This window comes from Lynx rufus, unplaced genomic scaffold, assembly GCF_022079265.1.
Source record: "Lynx rufus isolate CCGP_SWC_20201006 ecotype Redwood Valley unplaced genomic scaffold, mLynRuf1.p SCAF_9, whole genome shotgun sequence".
Classification (NCBI taxonomy): Eukaryota; Metazoa; Chordata; class Mammalia; order Carnivora; family Felidae; genus Lynx; species Lynx rufus.
The window spans coordinates 629,829-648,389 of record NW_025814897.1 but is presented as its reverse complement, the minus strand read 5'-3'; the positions used below and the strand labels follow the sequence as shown (position 1 = coordinate 648,389).

Below are 18,561 nucleotides of genomic sequence, written 5' to 3'. Positions count from 1 at the left end.
ACTTATTCACAGCTCAAAGTTTGTTCTTTTTGATCAATAGCTCTCCTTTTCCCCCACCCCTCTCTGCAGTTCAACCTTTTTTGGATTCCACATATAAGTGAGATCATGCGGTCTTTGTGTCTGACTCATTCCACTTAGCATAATGTCCTCCAGGTTCATTCATGTTGTCACAAATGGCAGGGTATCCTCCTCTTTTTAAGACTGAAATAATATTCCATGGTGTATGTATGTCTCACATTTTCTTTGTATACTCGCCAGCTGATGAACATTTAGATTATTTTCCTATCTTGGCTACTAGAATAATTCATTTCAGCAAATTTTGAAGGGTCTATTTAACGTGTACAGTTCTGCCTCATGAAACATGTAGACCACCTTGGCTCAATGTGAGCCCCGCATCACATGATGGTCGCATGTCAGATTGTTTGTTCTGTTTTTCCAGGAATCTACAACTATGGAGTATTATTTTCTTCTGCTGGCAATATTCTTAAAAAGTGAAGAAATAACTGTCATGGCAACAATTTTAGCAAGAGAACCTAAGCATAGTATTAAGAGCACCTGAGGTCACAGGAGACACAGGCAGAACTGGAAAGCTGGCCTTTTGTAATGTATTTCTTTTTTCTGGATGGAACTGTATTTAAGATTTAAATAGGTACAATATTCTAGAGATATGATCATTTTTTTTTAGTTTAAAAGTTTAAAAACTATATTTTGAAATAATTACAAATCAACTTTAAAAATCGAACAAAACAGCCCTCCAATAAAAAAAACTATAACTGGAGAAAGAGTAGTTTTCAGGAATAAAGCATAAGATTTTAAATACATGATAATGCCAATAGCTTATAAGAAATAACACTAAATACAAGAATATACTGTCACATTTCGCTGCTTGTCAAAGAAACACGTGTCACAGTTAATCCTTTACTTGTTAACACTTAAAATTATTTGAGATCCCAAAAACCTGTATTGAAACATCATATTTCCCACTGATCGACTTTCCCTTGACTGGAAAAGAAAATGAACGGAAAGTTTCAAACAGCCATGAAGACACCAGTGCAGGAAAAAACACCCAAACAACAAAGATCTACGCTCTGATTTCCCACACATGACTAGTAACGCACGGACTGCAAAAGGAAACCCTAACGGCACCTCACTTCTTTCACAGACTGAGATGTCAGCCAGAAAAACCGTGCCAATATCAGTTAACTAAAGTTCATACGTTTTAATCATTAGAGAGTCTCCTAGGTCCTTCTTCACATATATTCGTATCCCAGACTCAGTTCTAATGAAAATCTTCTATTTACTAGGTCATAATGTATTAGAAATATAAAAGAAGCAAGGCGAAGGGGTTAGTTCTAAAAGAGAAATACTAACATCAAAAAGAAACAAATTCTGCTTCAGGTAAAATGGAAGTACACATACTTCTTGCCATTTCTCTCACTACGTACAAATAAAAATCCTAGACATTACATATATTTAAAAAAAGAATAAAAAAGTAAAAGGTGGAAAGAAGGAAGCAGAGGAACCATGGACCCCGGGACCTGAGGAACGACACGATGGTAAGTTTCCTGGTTTTTCTTTTGGCTTCAAATATCCCATACTTGGAGTGGGAGAATCAGGCAACGTGTATATGTCAACAGGTTTAGACAAAATAAACAAATAAACTAGCCAAACGAAGCTTGCTCTCTCTAGCCCCAGGAGAGGAAAAGCCAACCCAGCAAGACAGAAAACTTTTATTCAACAGCCCACCACTCTATCCAAATACCACCGAAGAAACACTGTGGCTCTGGCCTTGCCAGCAAAGGCTGCTGGGGGGCCTGGATTTCCACGCTTGCCAGGCAGTAACAGGGCACCCCCAGCCCTCCTGCTGGAATAACATCAGAGAAGCTGAACAGAACGCCGGGCTTGCATCCCTACCTGGCGGTAATGAGGCCCACCTCATCACCCGGTATTAGCAGAAAAGAGGTCCGGAGTCTGGCAGGACGAGTCTCTGCCCATCTCTGCCCAACTGGGTAGTGTCTGAGGAAGACTTTCTCCATCAACATCTAGCAGTAATGAGGCCACACACACTGCGGTGTCAATGGAAACGCCCACGCCCCCTGAAGTAATAAGGGGCCCCTCCCCTAACCTGGTGTCCACAGAGACTGAGGGGTGAACTAGACCGCCACCTCCATCTGTCAGTAATGAGGCAGCGTCCACCCCCATAGCCTTCCCCAGCTGGTACGGTGCCAGAGCCAGCTAAAGGTGACACTTTAGGAAGTTCCAGAGTCTCATAACATAATACAAAAATGTCCAGGTTTTAATAGAAAACCACTTATTCCAAGAACCAGGAAGATCTCAAACTGAGTGAAAAAAGACAACAGATATCAACACCAAAATGACAGAGATGTCAGAATTATCTGACAAAGATTTTACAGCAGCCATGATTGATAAAAGTGCTCAACCAGCAATTATGAACATGTTTGCAAATGAAAAAAATAGCCTCAAGAATAGATGATTACAGAATCACTATGAAGAACCAATTGAAAATGTTAGAACTGAAAAATACAATAACTGAAATAAAAAACTCAGATTGATTAAAGAAAAGATGTCAGTTCTCTCCACACCACATAGATGTAAAGGTATAATGCAATTCTTATTAAAAAACTCATCAATGTTTTTTGCAGATACAGATAAGATTATTCTACAGTTTATATATAAAGGCAAAGGAATTAGAATACCTAAAATAATTCTGAGAAAGAATAAAGTGGGAGGAATCAGTCTATGTGATTTGAAGACCTACCTTATTACACAAGAATAATTATATAACTACATATTATATAGCTACATAATCACAATAAAAACTGAAGTAATGGTGGAGGTTTAACAAAAGAGATTAACAGAAGAGAGAACCCAGATATAGACCCACACGAATACGCTCAACTGAATTCTGATGAGGGGGTCCTAAGTCTCACACCTTATACAAAAGTTAACTCAAAATGAATCATGGGGGGAGGGTGCCTGGGTGGCTCATTTGGTTAAGTGTCTGATTCTTGATTTTGGCTCAGGTCATGATCTCACGGTTTGTAGGTTCTAGCCCTGTGTCGGGCTCTGTGCTGATTGCATGCGCCTGCTTGGGATACTCTCCTCTCTCTTTCTCTCAAAATAAATAAACTTAAAAAATTTTTTTAAAAATGAATCATGGACTTAACTATAAAACATTAAAATAGAACGTTTAGGAAAAAGAGAAAATTTTTAGGATCTAGGTCGTTAAGCACAGAGTTCTTAGACTTGACATCAAAGCACAATCTATAAAAAGAAAAGTGGATAAATTGGACTTCATAGAAATAATAACTTGTGCTCTGGGAAAGACCCAACTAAGGAGATGAAAAGCTAAGCTCCAGAGGAGCACATGCCTGACAAAGTATCTAGAATGTATACAGTTCTCTGACATTCAACAGTAAAACAGCAAGTAATCTAATTAGAAAATGTACAAAAGACATTAAGAGAAACTTCATTAAAGAGGATAGATAGCAAATACAGACATGAAAAGATATTGTCATCATTAGCCATTAGGGAAATGAAAATTAATACGATGAGCTATTACTACACACCCATAAAAATGGATAAAATGAAAACTATTAACAACAATGGTGCCAGCTGGTGAGGATGTGAAACACTGATCAATCTTACAGTGGTGATGGGTACAGTCACTCTGAAAAACAGTTTGGCAATTTTTTAAAAACACGAATATGCGATCACCATATGATCCAGCAATTGTACTTTCAGTCATTTATCCAAAGAAATAAAAATTTCTGTTCACACAAAACATATACATGAGTATTTACAGCAGCTTTATTTGTCATAACCCAAACTGGAAATCACCCAGATGTCCTTCAGGTTAACCCCCCTTTGGTGCACCACCCACATCACGGAGAACACTCAGCAATAAAAACAGTGAACTGCTGGTGCACACAACAACCTGGACGGATCCCAGCGTGCTGCACCGAGGGAAAAAAGTCCATCACTAAAGGTTACATACAGTATGACGGCATTTATAGAGCGCTCTAGAAATGCAAAACCTGAGATGAAATGAGAACAGATTAGTGATCTCCAGAGGGTGGGAGTGGGAGGGAAGTGGGTGTCACTATAAAAGGCAACGTCAGGAATCTCTGCGACGATGTTCTGTATCTTGCCTGCCTAAGTGTCATTATTCTGGTTTTGAGGTTGAACTATAGTTTTGCAAAATGTTACCATTGGGGAAAACTAAGTAAAGGGTATTATGGGATTCCTATTATTTTTTTTTTTACAACAGCATGTGAATCTACAACTATCTTAAAATAAAGACTTCAGTTTAAAAAAGAGAAATTTCAGCCAATAGAGAGAAAATCTTTAATAGATAAACTCACCAAGCTTACCTGTCAGGCTACTATTATAAACTAAATAAAGGTTAACAGCTCAAGGCAAAACAGCAATACAACAGGGAATATTTGATGCTTATCATAATAATCCTAGGGCATAAAGGAAAAATCAAAAATTTATCATAATTTGTATAAAAGATCACAGAAATTTAGGAAGACTGGTATTAAAAACGTTAAGGTTTACAAAATCCATAAGTATCCCATTTTGACAATGCTCCTTACACACCACCCATGACTTGAGACCCCCCAGTGACCCTCCCCCCCTTCTTGCCAGGTCAGTGTAACAACTCTCTACTTGTTCTTTTGTTCTTGTCTCCAGGTGCTTTCATTTCATCCTCTAGTCCTTGGCTGTAATCAGCTAAAATGTAAATGCAGTCATGACACTCTGGTCTTCCTCCTTCAACAGCATCTCCGAGTACTAAGGACAGGGTTTAATTGCTTTTTAGATCAGCACACAAGTGGTTTTATGAAATATCTCCTTACCCACTCTATAGCTTCATCTCCTAATGCTCTTCCACATTTTCCCGTGTGTAAATCACATAACGTTTCTCTCTTATATTCCATAACATTAAACCTCTCCACATATTGTCCTCTTTGAGTTAAATTCCCTTCCTGCTCCGGCCGCCTGGATAACTCCTGGTCATCTAACAAGACTTCCAGAAGTTCTTTGTTCCGGACTATGTGAATGTGCTGCCATAGTACGTCACAGTATTCATTGCATAGCATCGCCAGCCTTTATTCCTTCACTATTAGTAAGTTGAGGGCAGGAATCATGCATTTACTTTTTTATTCTTCAGTATATGAAATCTTTAAGTCTCCCAGCAAATATTACTTTAGTGAATAAATGGCTGTCTTCTAGATTATTTTTAAATGTTCAAAAATCACTTGTAAATGTCTTAAATTCCTTGAATTTTTCTTTTAATATATTATGGATAATATAACCATGGATATTCACACATACTGATATCTAAACCTACTTGAATCTATTTATATTTTTTAGCTTACGATATATATCCACATGTAGAGGTTTGGTAAACATGACTTACTATGTAAAGTATAATTTCTTCTTATTTATTCTAAGGGTATATATTTTCGGCTTCATGGGAAACTTCAAACTTCATCATTTTCCCAAACAGATAATGCAGTTACCCCATATTTCATGTTCACCAGGTAATTCATTACATGATTCTCTAGCCAATTTTCTTCTGCCTTTAGGATATTTAAGAAATCTGTCTTACAAATTTTAGCGACTCTTCCAAAGTATTTGCCCTTCATTTATTACCTGGTAGTCTTTGTTCTCTTTATTTGGGAAAATTTCCCCATTCTGTCCTTTTTTTCTCTTTTTCTGCCAGTTAGTTACATAGGAATTTTGTCTGGTAATCTGATCTTTTAAGTCTATATGCTTACATTAGTATTTTAAAACTATTTGGAGGTTGAGTTGGGTCCAAGATAGCAGCACAGCAAGTCCTGAACCATGTCCTCCCCTGGACACAAATCTACAACTATGTGTGGAATAATTCCCACTGAAAGGGACCTGAAAATGGAATGAACGGAGCCTCCAAAACAAAGGATAAAAGGGCAACATCAGTAAGAGAGGGAGGCAGAAACACGAACTTGTTAGGGGAAAACAACACCCCAGCTGCTATGGGTCACAATCAGAAGGGATATAAAAGGTATGCAATGTTTGCTGGAGGAGTAAGAGATTCGAACTCCATATCCCAAACCTTAGATCCTGCACAGGAGAGAGGAGCCCCCAAAACAGTGAACAGGGATTATGTTCAGGAAAACTATAAAACCATAGGGAACAGAAAACTCACTCTAACGGGCTTTGGCACAGACTCAAACACTAGTCTGAACTGCACACAGACAATAGGGAAAGGAGACCCATTCGTTCACCTTAAAAAGTCTGTGGGAGGGACTGGAAACAGCAGGGACTTTCCCCTGGGGAAAGAAACAATGGCAGAAGCCACTCAGTTTACCTTCCTAATTCTAGTACCAGGGAGCACCCTTGTGAAATTCTTCCTCTAATCTGCTAGCACCAATGCCTATGCCCCTGAGAGCTGTGCCCACCAACATGCTGCACAGTCAGGAATGTGCTTTGCAACTGGGGTCGGGAGCCACCCCTACCTGCCAACCCATGACAGCAGTCACAGGGGTTTCCTGCAGCTAGACTGAGTCCCGGCCCCGCCCACTAGCACGCACAGCTATGGCCTCACTGTAGTAAGAGGGTGCACACAGCCCACACAGAAGACCATCCTTGAGTGCCATGCTCTGGTGACCAGAGGATACTGAACTTTTGAGCCTCGTAAGACATCTCTTACATAAGGTTACCCCTTCCAGACTGGGAGAGGTGGTTGTCTTACCTAAATATATAGAAACAAACACAGAGCATCAAGAAAAAGGAGGAGAAAAACAAATACGTTCCAAAAGAAAGAACAAGATAATACCACAGAAAAACTAAATGAGGAGCGCCTGGGTGGCTCAGTTGGTTAAGTGTCCGACTTCGGCTCAGGTCATGATCTCGCGGTTTGTGAGTTTGAGCCCCACATCAGGATCTGTGCTGATAGCTCAGGGCCTGGAGCCTGCTTCAGATTCTGTGTCTCCCTCTCTCTCTGTCCCTCCCCCGCTTGTGCTCTTTCTGTCTCTCAAAAATGAATAAATGTAAAAAAAAAAGTAAAAAAAGGAAAAAAACTAAATGAAATGGTGATAAGTAGTCTGCCTAATAAAGAGTTTAAAGTAATAGTTATAAAGTTCACCGAACTTCAGAGAAAAATGGATGAACACGGAGAGAACCTCAACAAAGAGACAGAAACATAAAAGGTATGTAATGTTTGCTGGAGGAATAAGAGATTCTGAACTGAACTTGTAACAGAAGTTGTAACTGAACAGAAAGTTGTAACTGAACTGAAAAATTCACTAGAAGGGTTCAACAGCAGCCTGAATGAGGTCGAACAAATCGGTAAGTTGGAAAACAAAGCAATGAAACTCACAGAGACTGAGCAGCAAATGTAAAAATGAATTAAGAACAGTGATGATACTCTAAGGGACCTTTGGGACAATTATCAAGCAGAATAATGTTCGCATTATAGAGATCCCAGAAGAAGAAGACAGAGGAAAGAGCCAGAAAAATTATGTGAGAAATAATGGTTGAAAACTTCTTCAATCAGGGGAAGGAATCAGACATCTAAGTCCAGGAAGCCCAGAGAGTTCCAAATAAGATGAACACAAAGAAATCTACACTGAGACATATTATAATCAAAATGATAAAAGTTAAGGATAAAGAGAGAATCCTAAAAGCAGCAAGAGAAAAACAACTTGTTACACACAAGGGGAAACCCCAAAAACTCACAGCAGAATTTCCAGCAGAAACATTATGGGCCAGAAGGGTGTGGCATGACATATTTAAGATGCTGAAAGAAAACAGAATCTTTCAATCAAGAATTCTCTACACAGTGAAGTTACCACTCAGGATTGAAGGACAGATTTGGAGTTAAAGGAGTTCATCGCCACCAAACCAGCTCTGTAAGAAGCATTAAAGGGTCTTCTTTCAGCTGAAAAGAAATGGCACTAATTAATAAGAAAACACAGAAAAGTAAAAACCTTACTAGAAAAGGTAATATATAACAAAGGTAGTAGATCAATCACTTATAAAGCTAGCATGAAGGTTAAAAGACAAAAGTAGTTAAAATTATTAAAAGTACAATAATTAATTAAAGGAAACATAGGACAAAAAGATGTAAAATGTGTTATTGAAAATATAAAAGCTGGGGGGGTGTTGTAAAAAGGTAAAGTTTTGGAATATGCTTAAAATTAAGTTGCTATCGACTTAGACTGTTATTTACATACGATATTTTATGTGAATCTGACAGCAATCACAAGGAAAAAACTTATAACAAATACACAAAAGAAAATAAGAAAGGAATCTAAACATGACACTATAGAAAGCCAAATCACAAAAGACAAGAGAAGAAAGAAACAAGAAAGAACAATAAAATTGCCATAAAACAATGAGCAAAATGGCAATAAGTGTATACTTACCAATAATTATTTTAAAAGTAAATGGCCTAAACTCACCAATCAAAAGACAGTGACTGAAGAGATAAAAAAAAAAAAAAGAAAATAAAAAAAGAAAAAGGAAAAACAAGACCTATCTACATGCTGCCTACAAGAGACTAACTTCAGAAATAAGCATGCATGGACTGAAAGAAAGGGATGGAAAAAGATATTCCATGCAAATGAAAATGAAAAGAAAGATGGAGGAGCTATACTCATATCAGACAAAAGAGACTTGAAAACAAAGACTGTAATTTAAGGCAAAGAGGGTACTGTATAATGACAAAAGGGTCAATCCAGCAAGAAAACATAAAATTTATAAATACATAGGAACCCAATGTACAAGCACCAAAATATATAAAGCAAATTTTAACAGACCTAAAGAGAGAAAATGAAAGCAATACAATAACAGTAGGAAACCTCAATACCCACTTTCATTAATCAATAGATCATTCAGATAAAAAAATCAATATGGAAACATCAGCCTTAAAAAACACATTAGACTACACAGACTTAATAAATATACACAGAACATTCCATCCAAAAGTTGCAGCATACACATTCTTCTCAAGTGCCCATTAAACATTCTCTTGAATAGATCATGCATTGGATAACAAAACAAGTCTCAATGAATTCAAGAAGACTGAAATCATATCAAGCATCTTTTCCAGCCACAATAGTGTAAAACTAGAAATTAATTACAAGAAGATAAATGGGAAAACTATAAATATGTGGAGTTTAACAATATGTTACTGACCAGCTGTGTAAGAGAAGAAATCAAGGAAGAAATTAAAAAAAAATCTAGAGACAAATGAAAACAGAAATATGACGTGCCAAAATCTATATATAGCAAAAGCGGTTCTAAGCGGTAAGTTCATAACAATACAGGTCTACCTCAAAAAACAAGAAAAATGTCAATCTAACTTTACACCTACAGGAACTAGAAAAAGAACAAACAAAGCCCCAAACTAGAAGAAGGAAAATAATAAAGATCAGAGGAGAAAGAAATGCAGAGAGACTAAAAGGACAATAGAAAAGATCACTGAAACTAAGAGCTGGTTCTCTGAAAAGATAAAATCAACAAATCCTTAGCTAGACTAACCAAGAACAGAAGAGAGAGGACTCAAACAAATACAATCAGAAAGGAAAGAGGAGAAATTACAACTGATATCACAGATATACAAAGGATCATACCAGATTACTAGGAGCAATTATACATCAACAAATTGGAAAATATAGAAGAAACGAAAAAATTCTTAGGAACACACAATCTTCCAAGACTGAATCATGACGAAACAGAAAATCAGAACAGACCAATTATTAGTAAGGAGAATGAATCAGTAATCAAAAATCCCCCAAAAAACAAAAGTCCAGGACCAGATGGCTTTACTGGTATTGTCTACCAAACATTCAAAGAAGATTTAATACCTATACTTCTCACACTCTTCCAAAAAATAGAAGAGGAAGGAAAGCTTCCAAACAAATTCTACAAGGTCAGCATTACCCTGAGAGCAAAACTACACAAGAACATCACAAAAAAAGGAAATTACAGGCCAACATCCTTGATGAACACAGGTGTAAAAATCAACAAATATTAGCAAACCAATTCCAACAATACGTTAAAAGGATCATAAACCACGGCCGCCTGGGTGACTCAGTTGGTTAGGAGTCCAACTCTTGATTTCGGCTCAAGTCATGATCTAATGGTTCATGAGATCAAGCCCCACACTGGGCTCTGCGCTGACAGTGCAGAGCCTGGTAGGGATTCTCTCTCTGTCCCTCTCGTGTCTTTCTCTCTCTCTCTCTCTCAGAATAAATAAATTAACTTTAAAAAAGAAAAAGAAAAAAAAAAAGAGTCATACACCAGAATCAACTGGGATATATTCCAACGATGCAAGCTTGGTTCAACATCTGCAAATCAATTAAAATGATTCACTATATTAACAAAATGAAAGATAAAAAATATATGAACATCTCAATAGATGCAGAAAAAGCATGACAAAAGTCAACATCTATTTATGATAAAAACCACTCAACGAAGTGGGTAGAAAAGAATGTACCTAAACATAATAAAGGCCATATATGACAATCCCACCGTTAACATCATAATGGTGATCCTCTAAGAACAGGGATGCTCACTCGTGGCACTAGTATTCAATAGAGAACTGGAAGTCCCAGACATGGCAATTAGGCAAGGAAAAAAAAAGTCATTCAAATCGGAAAGACAGAAACAAAACTGTCACTATTGGCAGATGACATGATATTATATACAGAAAACCCTAAAGAATCCACCAAAAGACTGCTAGAACGAATCTATAAATTCAGTAAAGTTGCGGATACAAAATCAGTATTCAGAAATCCATTTCATTTCTATGCGCTAATAATGAGAATCAAGAAAACAATCCCATTTATAATTCCATAAAAAAGAATAAGATATCTGGCAATAAATGTAACCAAGGAGATGAAAGACCTCTACACTGAAAACTGGAAGACGTTGGTGAAAGAAACTCAAGAAGATGTAAATAAGGGGCCCCTGGGTGGCTCAGTCAGTTGAGGTTGAGCTTCCGACTTCAGCTCAGGTCATGATCTTGTGGTTCGTGACCTCAGGCCCCACATTGGGCTCACTGCTGTCAGCCTGTCAGTGCAGAGCCCACTTTGGATCCTCTGCCCCCTCTCTTTGCCCCTCGCTTGCTTGCTCCCCCCGCCAACAAATAATTAAAAAAAAAAAAAGAAGATGCAAACAAACAGAAAGATGTTCTGTGCTCATGGATTGGGAGAATTAATATTGTTAGACTGTCCATACCACACAAGGCAATCTAAAGATTCAATGCAATCCCTGTCAAAATACCAATGGCATATTTTATAAAACCAGAATAATTCTACAATTTATATGGAGCCACAAAAGATCTCAAAGAGCCAAAACAATCTTGAGAAAGAACAGAGCTGGAGGTATCACACTTCTTGATCTCAAACTATGCTGCAAACCTAGACTAATCAAAACAGTATGATATTGGTATAAAAATAAACACACAGATCCATGGAACCAAAGGCAGCAAATGACAAATTTCATATGATTTCACTCATATGTTTAGGAAACACTATAGAAGAAGATAGGAGAATGGGAAGGAGAAATAAGATAAAAACCAGAGGGAGGCAAACCATAAGAGACTTAAATACAGAGAACAAACTGAGGGTTGCTGGAGGGGAGGTGGATGGGGGGATGGGCTAAATGGGTGATGGGCATTAAGAAGGGCACTTGTTGGGATGAGCGCTGGGTGTCATATGTAAGTGATGAATCACTGGGTTCTACTTCTGAATCAATACTACACTGTATGTTAACTAACTTGGAGTTTAACAAATAAATTAAAAAAAAATACAAACCAAACAAAATTAAAACAAACTTAAAGAAAACCACAACTATCTGAGGCTCCTTTTGGACTCTTCTTAACATCTGTTTCAATTTCTTACCCTTATGAAGTCACATTAAATCAGATCGTCATTTCTAAAGTTTAATAATAGAATAAACACAATTTTTTTTTCTCCTGATATAATGTTTAATCATTTGTACTCAACCAGTTATGCTTGTTCAGTAAATAGATGCCTTTTTAGTTATAGATAAAAGATAGTTCCAAAATTGAAATTTTTAAAAATGTAGGAAATAGTTCATTTCTTTGTGTGTGTGTGTGTGTGTGTGTGTGTGTGTGTGTATCTTAAGATTACTTGGTCTACATAGTAGCATAATAGAAAACTATGTGAGGATGTGCTCCAGCAAACTGTTATAAAACAAAACAAAAGGGATGCTATGGGAAATAAGAAACTGTGTCTCCAAATCCCAAGAGCAAAAAGGGGAAGTCCCAGAATGCCAGTTATGCATTAGGCCTACAGATAGCCAGTACATATGGGGGCAGTATCTACAGAAGGTAGGAGGTCTTGGAGTAAAAGAAAGGGGACTCCGTTCTACAGATACTGAATAAAAGAATGGAAAACTTGAGAATGTGATAAAAACATTTAAGAAAAATACTGGCAGATAGAAAAGCAAAACAGTAGTAAATAACAAGAAAATTAAATGTGCGTGATTTTAAGCAATGAATGGGAATAAATAAAGAAAAATTGATGCTACGGACACTTTCTTTGAATACTACTGGGGACACAGCACTGACAATGTCAAAGTATAACTTATCTAAGAGTGGAAGGAGAACAGCTCTGCTTGTAGGAAAAAATGGTTTTTAGACAGAAACTGTGACCATGATGGGAGCAGACAGCATAAACTTACATGAAGTAAAACATAAATAGATAACAGCAAGGCCCAAAAGGCCATTATAATAGACACATTTTGAAATTCAGGAGTGCAAAAATAACGTGGCCCCCTTTATAAAAAATGAAATGATTTGGGGCACCTGGGTGGCTCAGTCGTTTAAGTGTCCGACTTCGGCTCAGGTCATGATCTCACAGTTCGTGGGTTCGAACCCCGCGTCAGGCTCTGTGCTGACAGCTCAGAGCCTAGAGCCTGTTTCAGATTCTGTGTCTCCCTCTCTCTGCCCCTCCCCTGTTCATGCTCTGTCTCTGTCTCAAAAATAAATAAACATTAAAAAAAATAACAAAATTTTTAAAAATTTTAAAAAATGAAATGATTAGTGTTTAAAAGGAAATTTTTACATGTCTTTACACAGCACTGTAAGGTAACAAAAATAAAACATAATTAAATTATATTGGAAAATGTCCTCTTAGAATTTTAAACCAAAATTTCTCTTCTTTCTACATCAGAATTTTTTTTTGATGAGAAAAGTATTTGATGAGAGAAAACAGGAAGTCACTTTGTGCTATTTTACAAAGCAACTCAATTATTAGAAAACACACAATTGACAAATATTATTAATCAACAAAATAAACTAAATAAGGAAGAAGCAGTACTGGTCAGACACTGTGATACGTATTTTTCCACATGTTTTCAACTATTCCTCTTCTAACATTACCTTTTTGCTCTACATAATAATCCCTTGAGTTACATGTTATTGATTCCAATCATAAAAACAAGAAACTGAGGCTGAGAGATTAAATACCTTGCTCTAACTCATGGAACGAGGATTTAAACCTAGATATTTGATCTAGCCCATGACTGTTCCAACATATGACTATTCATCTTCATTGAACACCTGGCACGTGCCTTTTATAGGTCCCCAGAGCCAAAAGGTAGGGGAAACACAGTAAGACACAAATACAAAACAAAACTTCATTAAATAACTTTATACCAGATAATGAAAGAGTTAATCTAAAGAGAAATACCATGCCAGAAAAAAATTACAGGTAAACAATTTTGTATTCCCCAAATGGGATTTGCAACACATGCCCAATGATGCAGTTGATAAACGCTAGGGATTTGCTGCTATTGACGTATTGTGGAAATATAGACAAGGTAGCAAAAACATTGTTACCAATCTGTCTAAAAAACCAAAATCTAATAATTCAAAGAAACCTTGAAAAATGTGAAGCAGTGACTGGATGGTTTACACTTTTACTTTATTAGGCTTCCAGTTTACACTAGAAAACTGCATTTTTTTATGGAAGTCATTTATAATATTCTTTGTATCATATTTCCACAATTGTTTATATTTTCCCCCATTTTTCTGATTGGATGAATGAAGACAGCCATATAAAAAATTATATAGAAGTGAATAACAAAATCAAGTTACATTCCATTAGAGACTAAGGCTCTAATTGGTCATCTTTTAATTTGTCATGAAATGATACGGAAGACAAAGAGAACAGTACATTTTGCAGTCACATGACACTGTTATAGGAAGTTCTGTGACAAGAAAAGACTGCTATGGTCACAGTCAGTGGAATTAGACAACATACCAACATCTTTGTGCTTTAGGCAAAAAAAACAGTAAGAAAATTTATGAAGGGACAAAAATCTTGATCAGTGTTTTACAGACAAAGCAATGTCACGACTTAAGTTCATAAAATGCTACAAAGTAGAGAAACTATTAATGTATAATGACTTTGATTTTCTACAATTCTGAAGAAAATACGATTACTTACTTTTTTCTCCGGTTTGATTCCACAAAATATTTACGAGCTCGATTTCGACATATTTTTTGTTGCTGCAGTAATATCTGGCGCTCTTCTTCCAAATTTTTCTCTAGATGGATTTTCATATCTCTAATGATAGCACAAAGTTAAGGACAATGGCTCATGTCTTCAGTGGATGAGTGTCAGTGCTATCTGATAGATATAATCACAGCCTCATATTAATGATGCAATGATTTTTTGCGGAACAATTAATATGTGTATACATTAGTGTTAGCATATGGCCAGCAAATGTTTTACGTAAAAAAGATTCTGAATTAGTATTAGCACTGAAGACACATCTCACTTTCCCTGGGGAAAAAATTGTACTTTTAGGTATTATGAATTCAGATAATGAGACTGCATAGCTTTACATTCATTACGAACCTCCACAAAACCAGCTAAATGCAAATCTGGATTGGATTTCTCATTCTTTGTTGTTCTCTATAGCTCCCTGTCACATTTGCAATAAATTCTCTATCTCTAGACCCAGTATATAAAGCATTTTATAATCCGGTCTGTTTGTTCCGCTTCAATTTTCAACGTTTCCCTGCATGAATCCTATGTCCAGACACATGAAGACACTGACGGAACAGATCGGGTGCTTCATACCATTACCACCGCCCAGCACCTCCTTGGCTAACTCCCCACATCTGCCTGGGGCCACCGCACACAGTTCCTCTCCTATTTTCTAGCCACTGGAGAACTTGACATCTTCCTGAGTACATGCTACAAATATCTGTCTCTACATTTCTAGAACTCCAATGCATGGCATGGTGCTTAGAATATAGTAATGGCTTAATAAAACCTCACTGAACCATTTCCTTGGAGAAAATTCTCCACAGACATACAGGACAAGATATATATATATATATATATATATATATATATATATATATATATATATTATAGTTTTTAGTGTTGTTTATATACATATAAATATATATATATTATATATATACATATAAATACATGTTTATATATATACAATGTATATATATATTTTATAGTTTTTAGTGTTGTAGTGTAGTGTAGACAGTGTAGACAGTAATCATCTACTATAGTGGAAGTATTTTCCCCAGTTCATTGCACTGACACAATTTCTCCTTACACTAAAGTTTTAAACTAATGAGTCATCTTTGAAGTAGCTTTTCTTTAAAATTTCTTTCGTTTCCAAAGGTAAACGTCCTATACCTTCAAACACATGAAAAAAAACAGGAGATTCTACTTTCTGTCTGTATTCTTTTACAACTTTATACTTCTATTTTATTGACTTAAGTTTATTTCAGAAGGCAGTACCAAGTGTGACACAAGGTAGAGATGGCGAATTTAGATTACTCTTTTCAGAGGTCTGAATACAGAGACTGAGAAGATACTAGAATAAAGTCAAAAGGGTTCTTAGGATCAAGGGGTTTGAGTCTTAGTTAATTTTAAGGATAGTCAAGACCTGAGTGTGTTTATAAAGCTGTAGGGAAGGAATGGCATCAGCAGTTGAAGGTAAATTATAAGAGCGGTGGGATAACTTACAATCCAGGGGTGCTGAGGAGAAGAAAAGCTATGCAAATAAGGGCACAGGTGAACAGACGCACCTTGCACCGTGACATCCCATCAGTGAGCCTGAAACAAGGTTGGGGGTAGGGGGTGGTGCTTGGGAGTATGGGAGTTTGTGGGGTTTGTGAGGAGGGACCTGAGAGCCTTCGTGGTGCTGCTGTCTTAGGAAGTGGAAGGACAGTCCACTGAGAGCTGGAGGCGTCGACCTGGCACAGGCGTTCAGAGGAACAACAGAGGACCCTGTTCTTGTTCAGGTAAAGCTGGAAACTGGTAGTCTGTGTGGTGGCGGTCTGTGTTGTTCTGCGATTCTTCTCTGCAGCATTTTTCTTACTCGAGTGAAGGAACAGAGAAGTAGGGCTGTAGTAGCTACGGGGTGGTTGAGGCCGAAGACCAGGGCTGCAAAGAACCAAGGATGTTGGTGAGAGAGCATGTGCAGGAAATCAAGAGTAGGGTAGGAGACTGGGCAGGGAGGAAAGAGGCAAGGTGGGTGCAGCAATATTTCTACTGCCGTAGGGGCGCCCGGGTGGCTCAGCTGGTTAAGCGTCCCACTTCGGCTCAGGCCATGATCTCACAGCTCGAGAGTTCGAGCCCAGCGTCGCGCTCTGTGCTGGCAGCTGGGAGCCTGGAACCTGGTTCAGATTCTGGGGCTGCCTCTCTGCCCCTCCCCCACTCATACTCCGTGTGTGTGTGTGCGTGTGTGTGTGTCTGAGAAAGAGAGAGAGAGACAGACAGAGACACAGAGAGAGACAGAGAGAGACCGACCGACCCGGACGTAAGACGAACTGGAACAGGAGACACGCCGTTCCCCGCTCGCTTGCGGACGGTCCCCACCGCCGCCAACGCGCCCTTCGCGGACACAGGGGCTAATTCTGACTGTGCTGCCGTGCTCTGCAGAACTCAAATCGGCCCACGGATTCGGACAACAAAACTCGCACAATTTTCGACCGAAGGTGGGCTGCACCGAGTCCGGGGGAAGAGAGGCCAGGTCCCGGCTCCGCGCCTCCGTCCGCGGGGCCCCGCACAGCTTCGTCAGCCGGGCTGAGCGGGTCGGAGCCGGGTGGGGGCGTCCCGCGCGCAGCCTCATTCGCGGGGCCGGGGACCCGCCGCCCCGCCGCCGTCACCCCAGCCGCCCATCTCCGTCACCTCCACGCACGGCCGTCACCCCCGCCGCCCCCCCGCCGTCATCCCAGCCGCCCATCCCCATCACCTCCACGCACCGCCCTCACCGCAGCCACCGATCCCCGTCACCTCCGCGCACCGCCGTCACCCTGCTCACCCTTGCCCATCCCCTCCGGCGCTCACCCTTGCCCATCCCCTCCGGCGCGCACCCCAGTCACCTCCGCGCACCCGGCCCCCGCCGCCTCCTGGAAGGATACAGGTCGGCGCCAGGCCGGCGGCACTCGCGGCCCGAGCGGGGGCTAAGGGGGGCTCCGTCGCGGGCGTCCGAACACTCGGTGCCGCGCGCCGCAACTGCGCTCCGGGCTCCAGGCCTCCAGGCCAGCATCCTTCACCTCAGCGCCGCCGTCCGGCCCGCCGCCGGCGCCTCCCTCATGGCAGCCCCGGCCCCGTCGTCCTCCTCGGCCCCCCTCCCCCCCCCCACTCCGTCTCTCAGGCCTCGCGTCACGGGCGCGGGAGGCTTGGCCGCGGCAGCCCCGGTTCCCGTGCAGCAGCGACGGTAGCTGTGGCGGCGGCGACCTTGCCCGGCACCGGCAGAGGGGGCGGCAGCAGCCCAGCCGACGCCGCCGCCATCTTGGCAACCAACGGACGCCGCGTCCTTGGCGACCGAAACCACGGCGCGCCGGGCAGCCAATAGGCGCCGGGGGCGGGGCTCCGGCCTCTCCCAGAGCCGAGTCTGCGCAGCAGCCCCTCGCTGCGCGGCGCCTGAGCGCCGCGTTCAGTCTTACCCCCGCCTTCGCGGGGCGTGGTCGCGGGAGCGTTGAGAGCGGGGTGGGGTTTGCGGTGCGGATCTTTCCGGGCGGCGTGGCCGGGGTTGTGTTGGAACCGCCGACTCCGGTGGGGTTCCAGCTGGGAGTCTTCTGGGAGTCAGCATCCCTGACAAGGTTTGCTGACGTGGAAATTTCCTTGCCCCGAATCCCCGCGCCGCTCCGGGATGCTCGGCCAGTCCCTCCGCAGTCTTTCTTGTCTGCCAGCTCCCCGCTGGAAAGGTCTGCCTTTCAGAGGCTCCGGACGCTGCCTGTCTCGCTGCCAGACGCTGGGAGCCGACCACCCCAGTGTGGCCTGGACACATTCCCCCGGGAGGATGTGCCTACGGTGGTCACCACGCTGGCATTGCTGCAGGGGGCGTGGAGAACAGAATGGAGTTTAGGGCCATTAATGTAATGGCTTTGCTAGTGAAGTTTTGAAAAAAGGCTGCAACATTTTGTTGGAGCTCATTAGAAAAGTACATATAAATTCTGTTTCAGCCAGGGTTCTTTTTTTTTTTTTTCCCCTCCGGTGGAAAAACTCCCAGACTGGAAGCAGAATGTACAAA

The 18,561-nt window shown here is 40.4% G+C and overlaps 1 protein-coding gene across 1 annotated transcript in view; it reads right to left on the bottom strand.

Annotated features, from left to right (window-relative positions):
- The window catches only part of CEP126 (centrosomal protein 126), a 103,359-nt gene extending 85,785 nt beyond the window's left edge, over positions 1-17,574 (bottom strand). Inside the window, exons 1-2 of the mRNA XM_047070717.1 lie at positions 17,447-17,574; positions 14,493-14,612 (exon numbers count right to left, since the gene is read on the bottom strand). Of these exons, the coding sequence (XP_046926673.1) occupies positions 14,493-14,612; positions 17,447-17,574 (248 nt within the window). The remainder of the gene's footprint in view (positions 1-14,492; positions 14,613-17,446) is intronic.
- Positions 17,575-18,561: the final 987 nt, after the last annotated feature.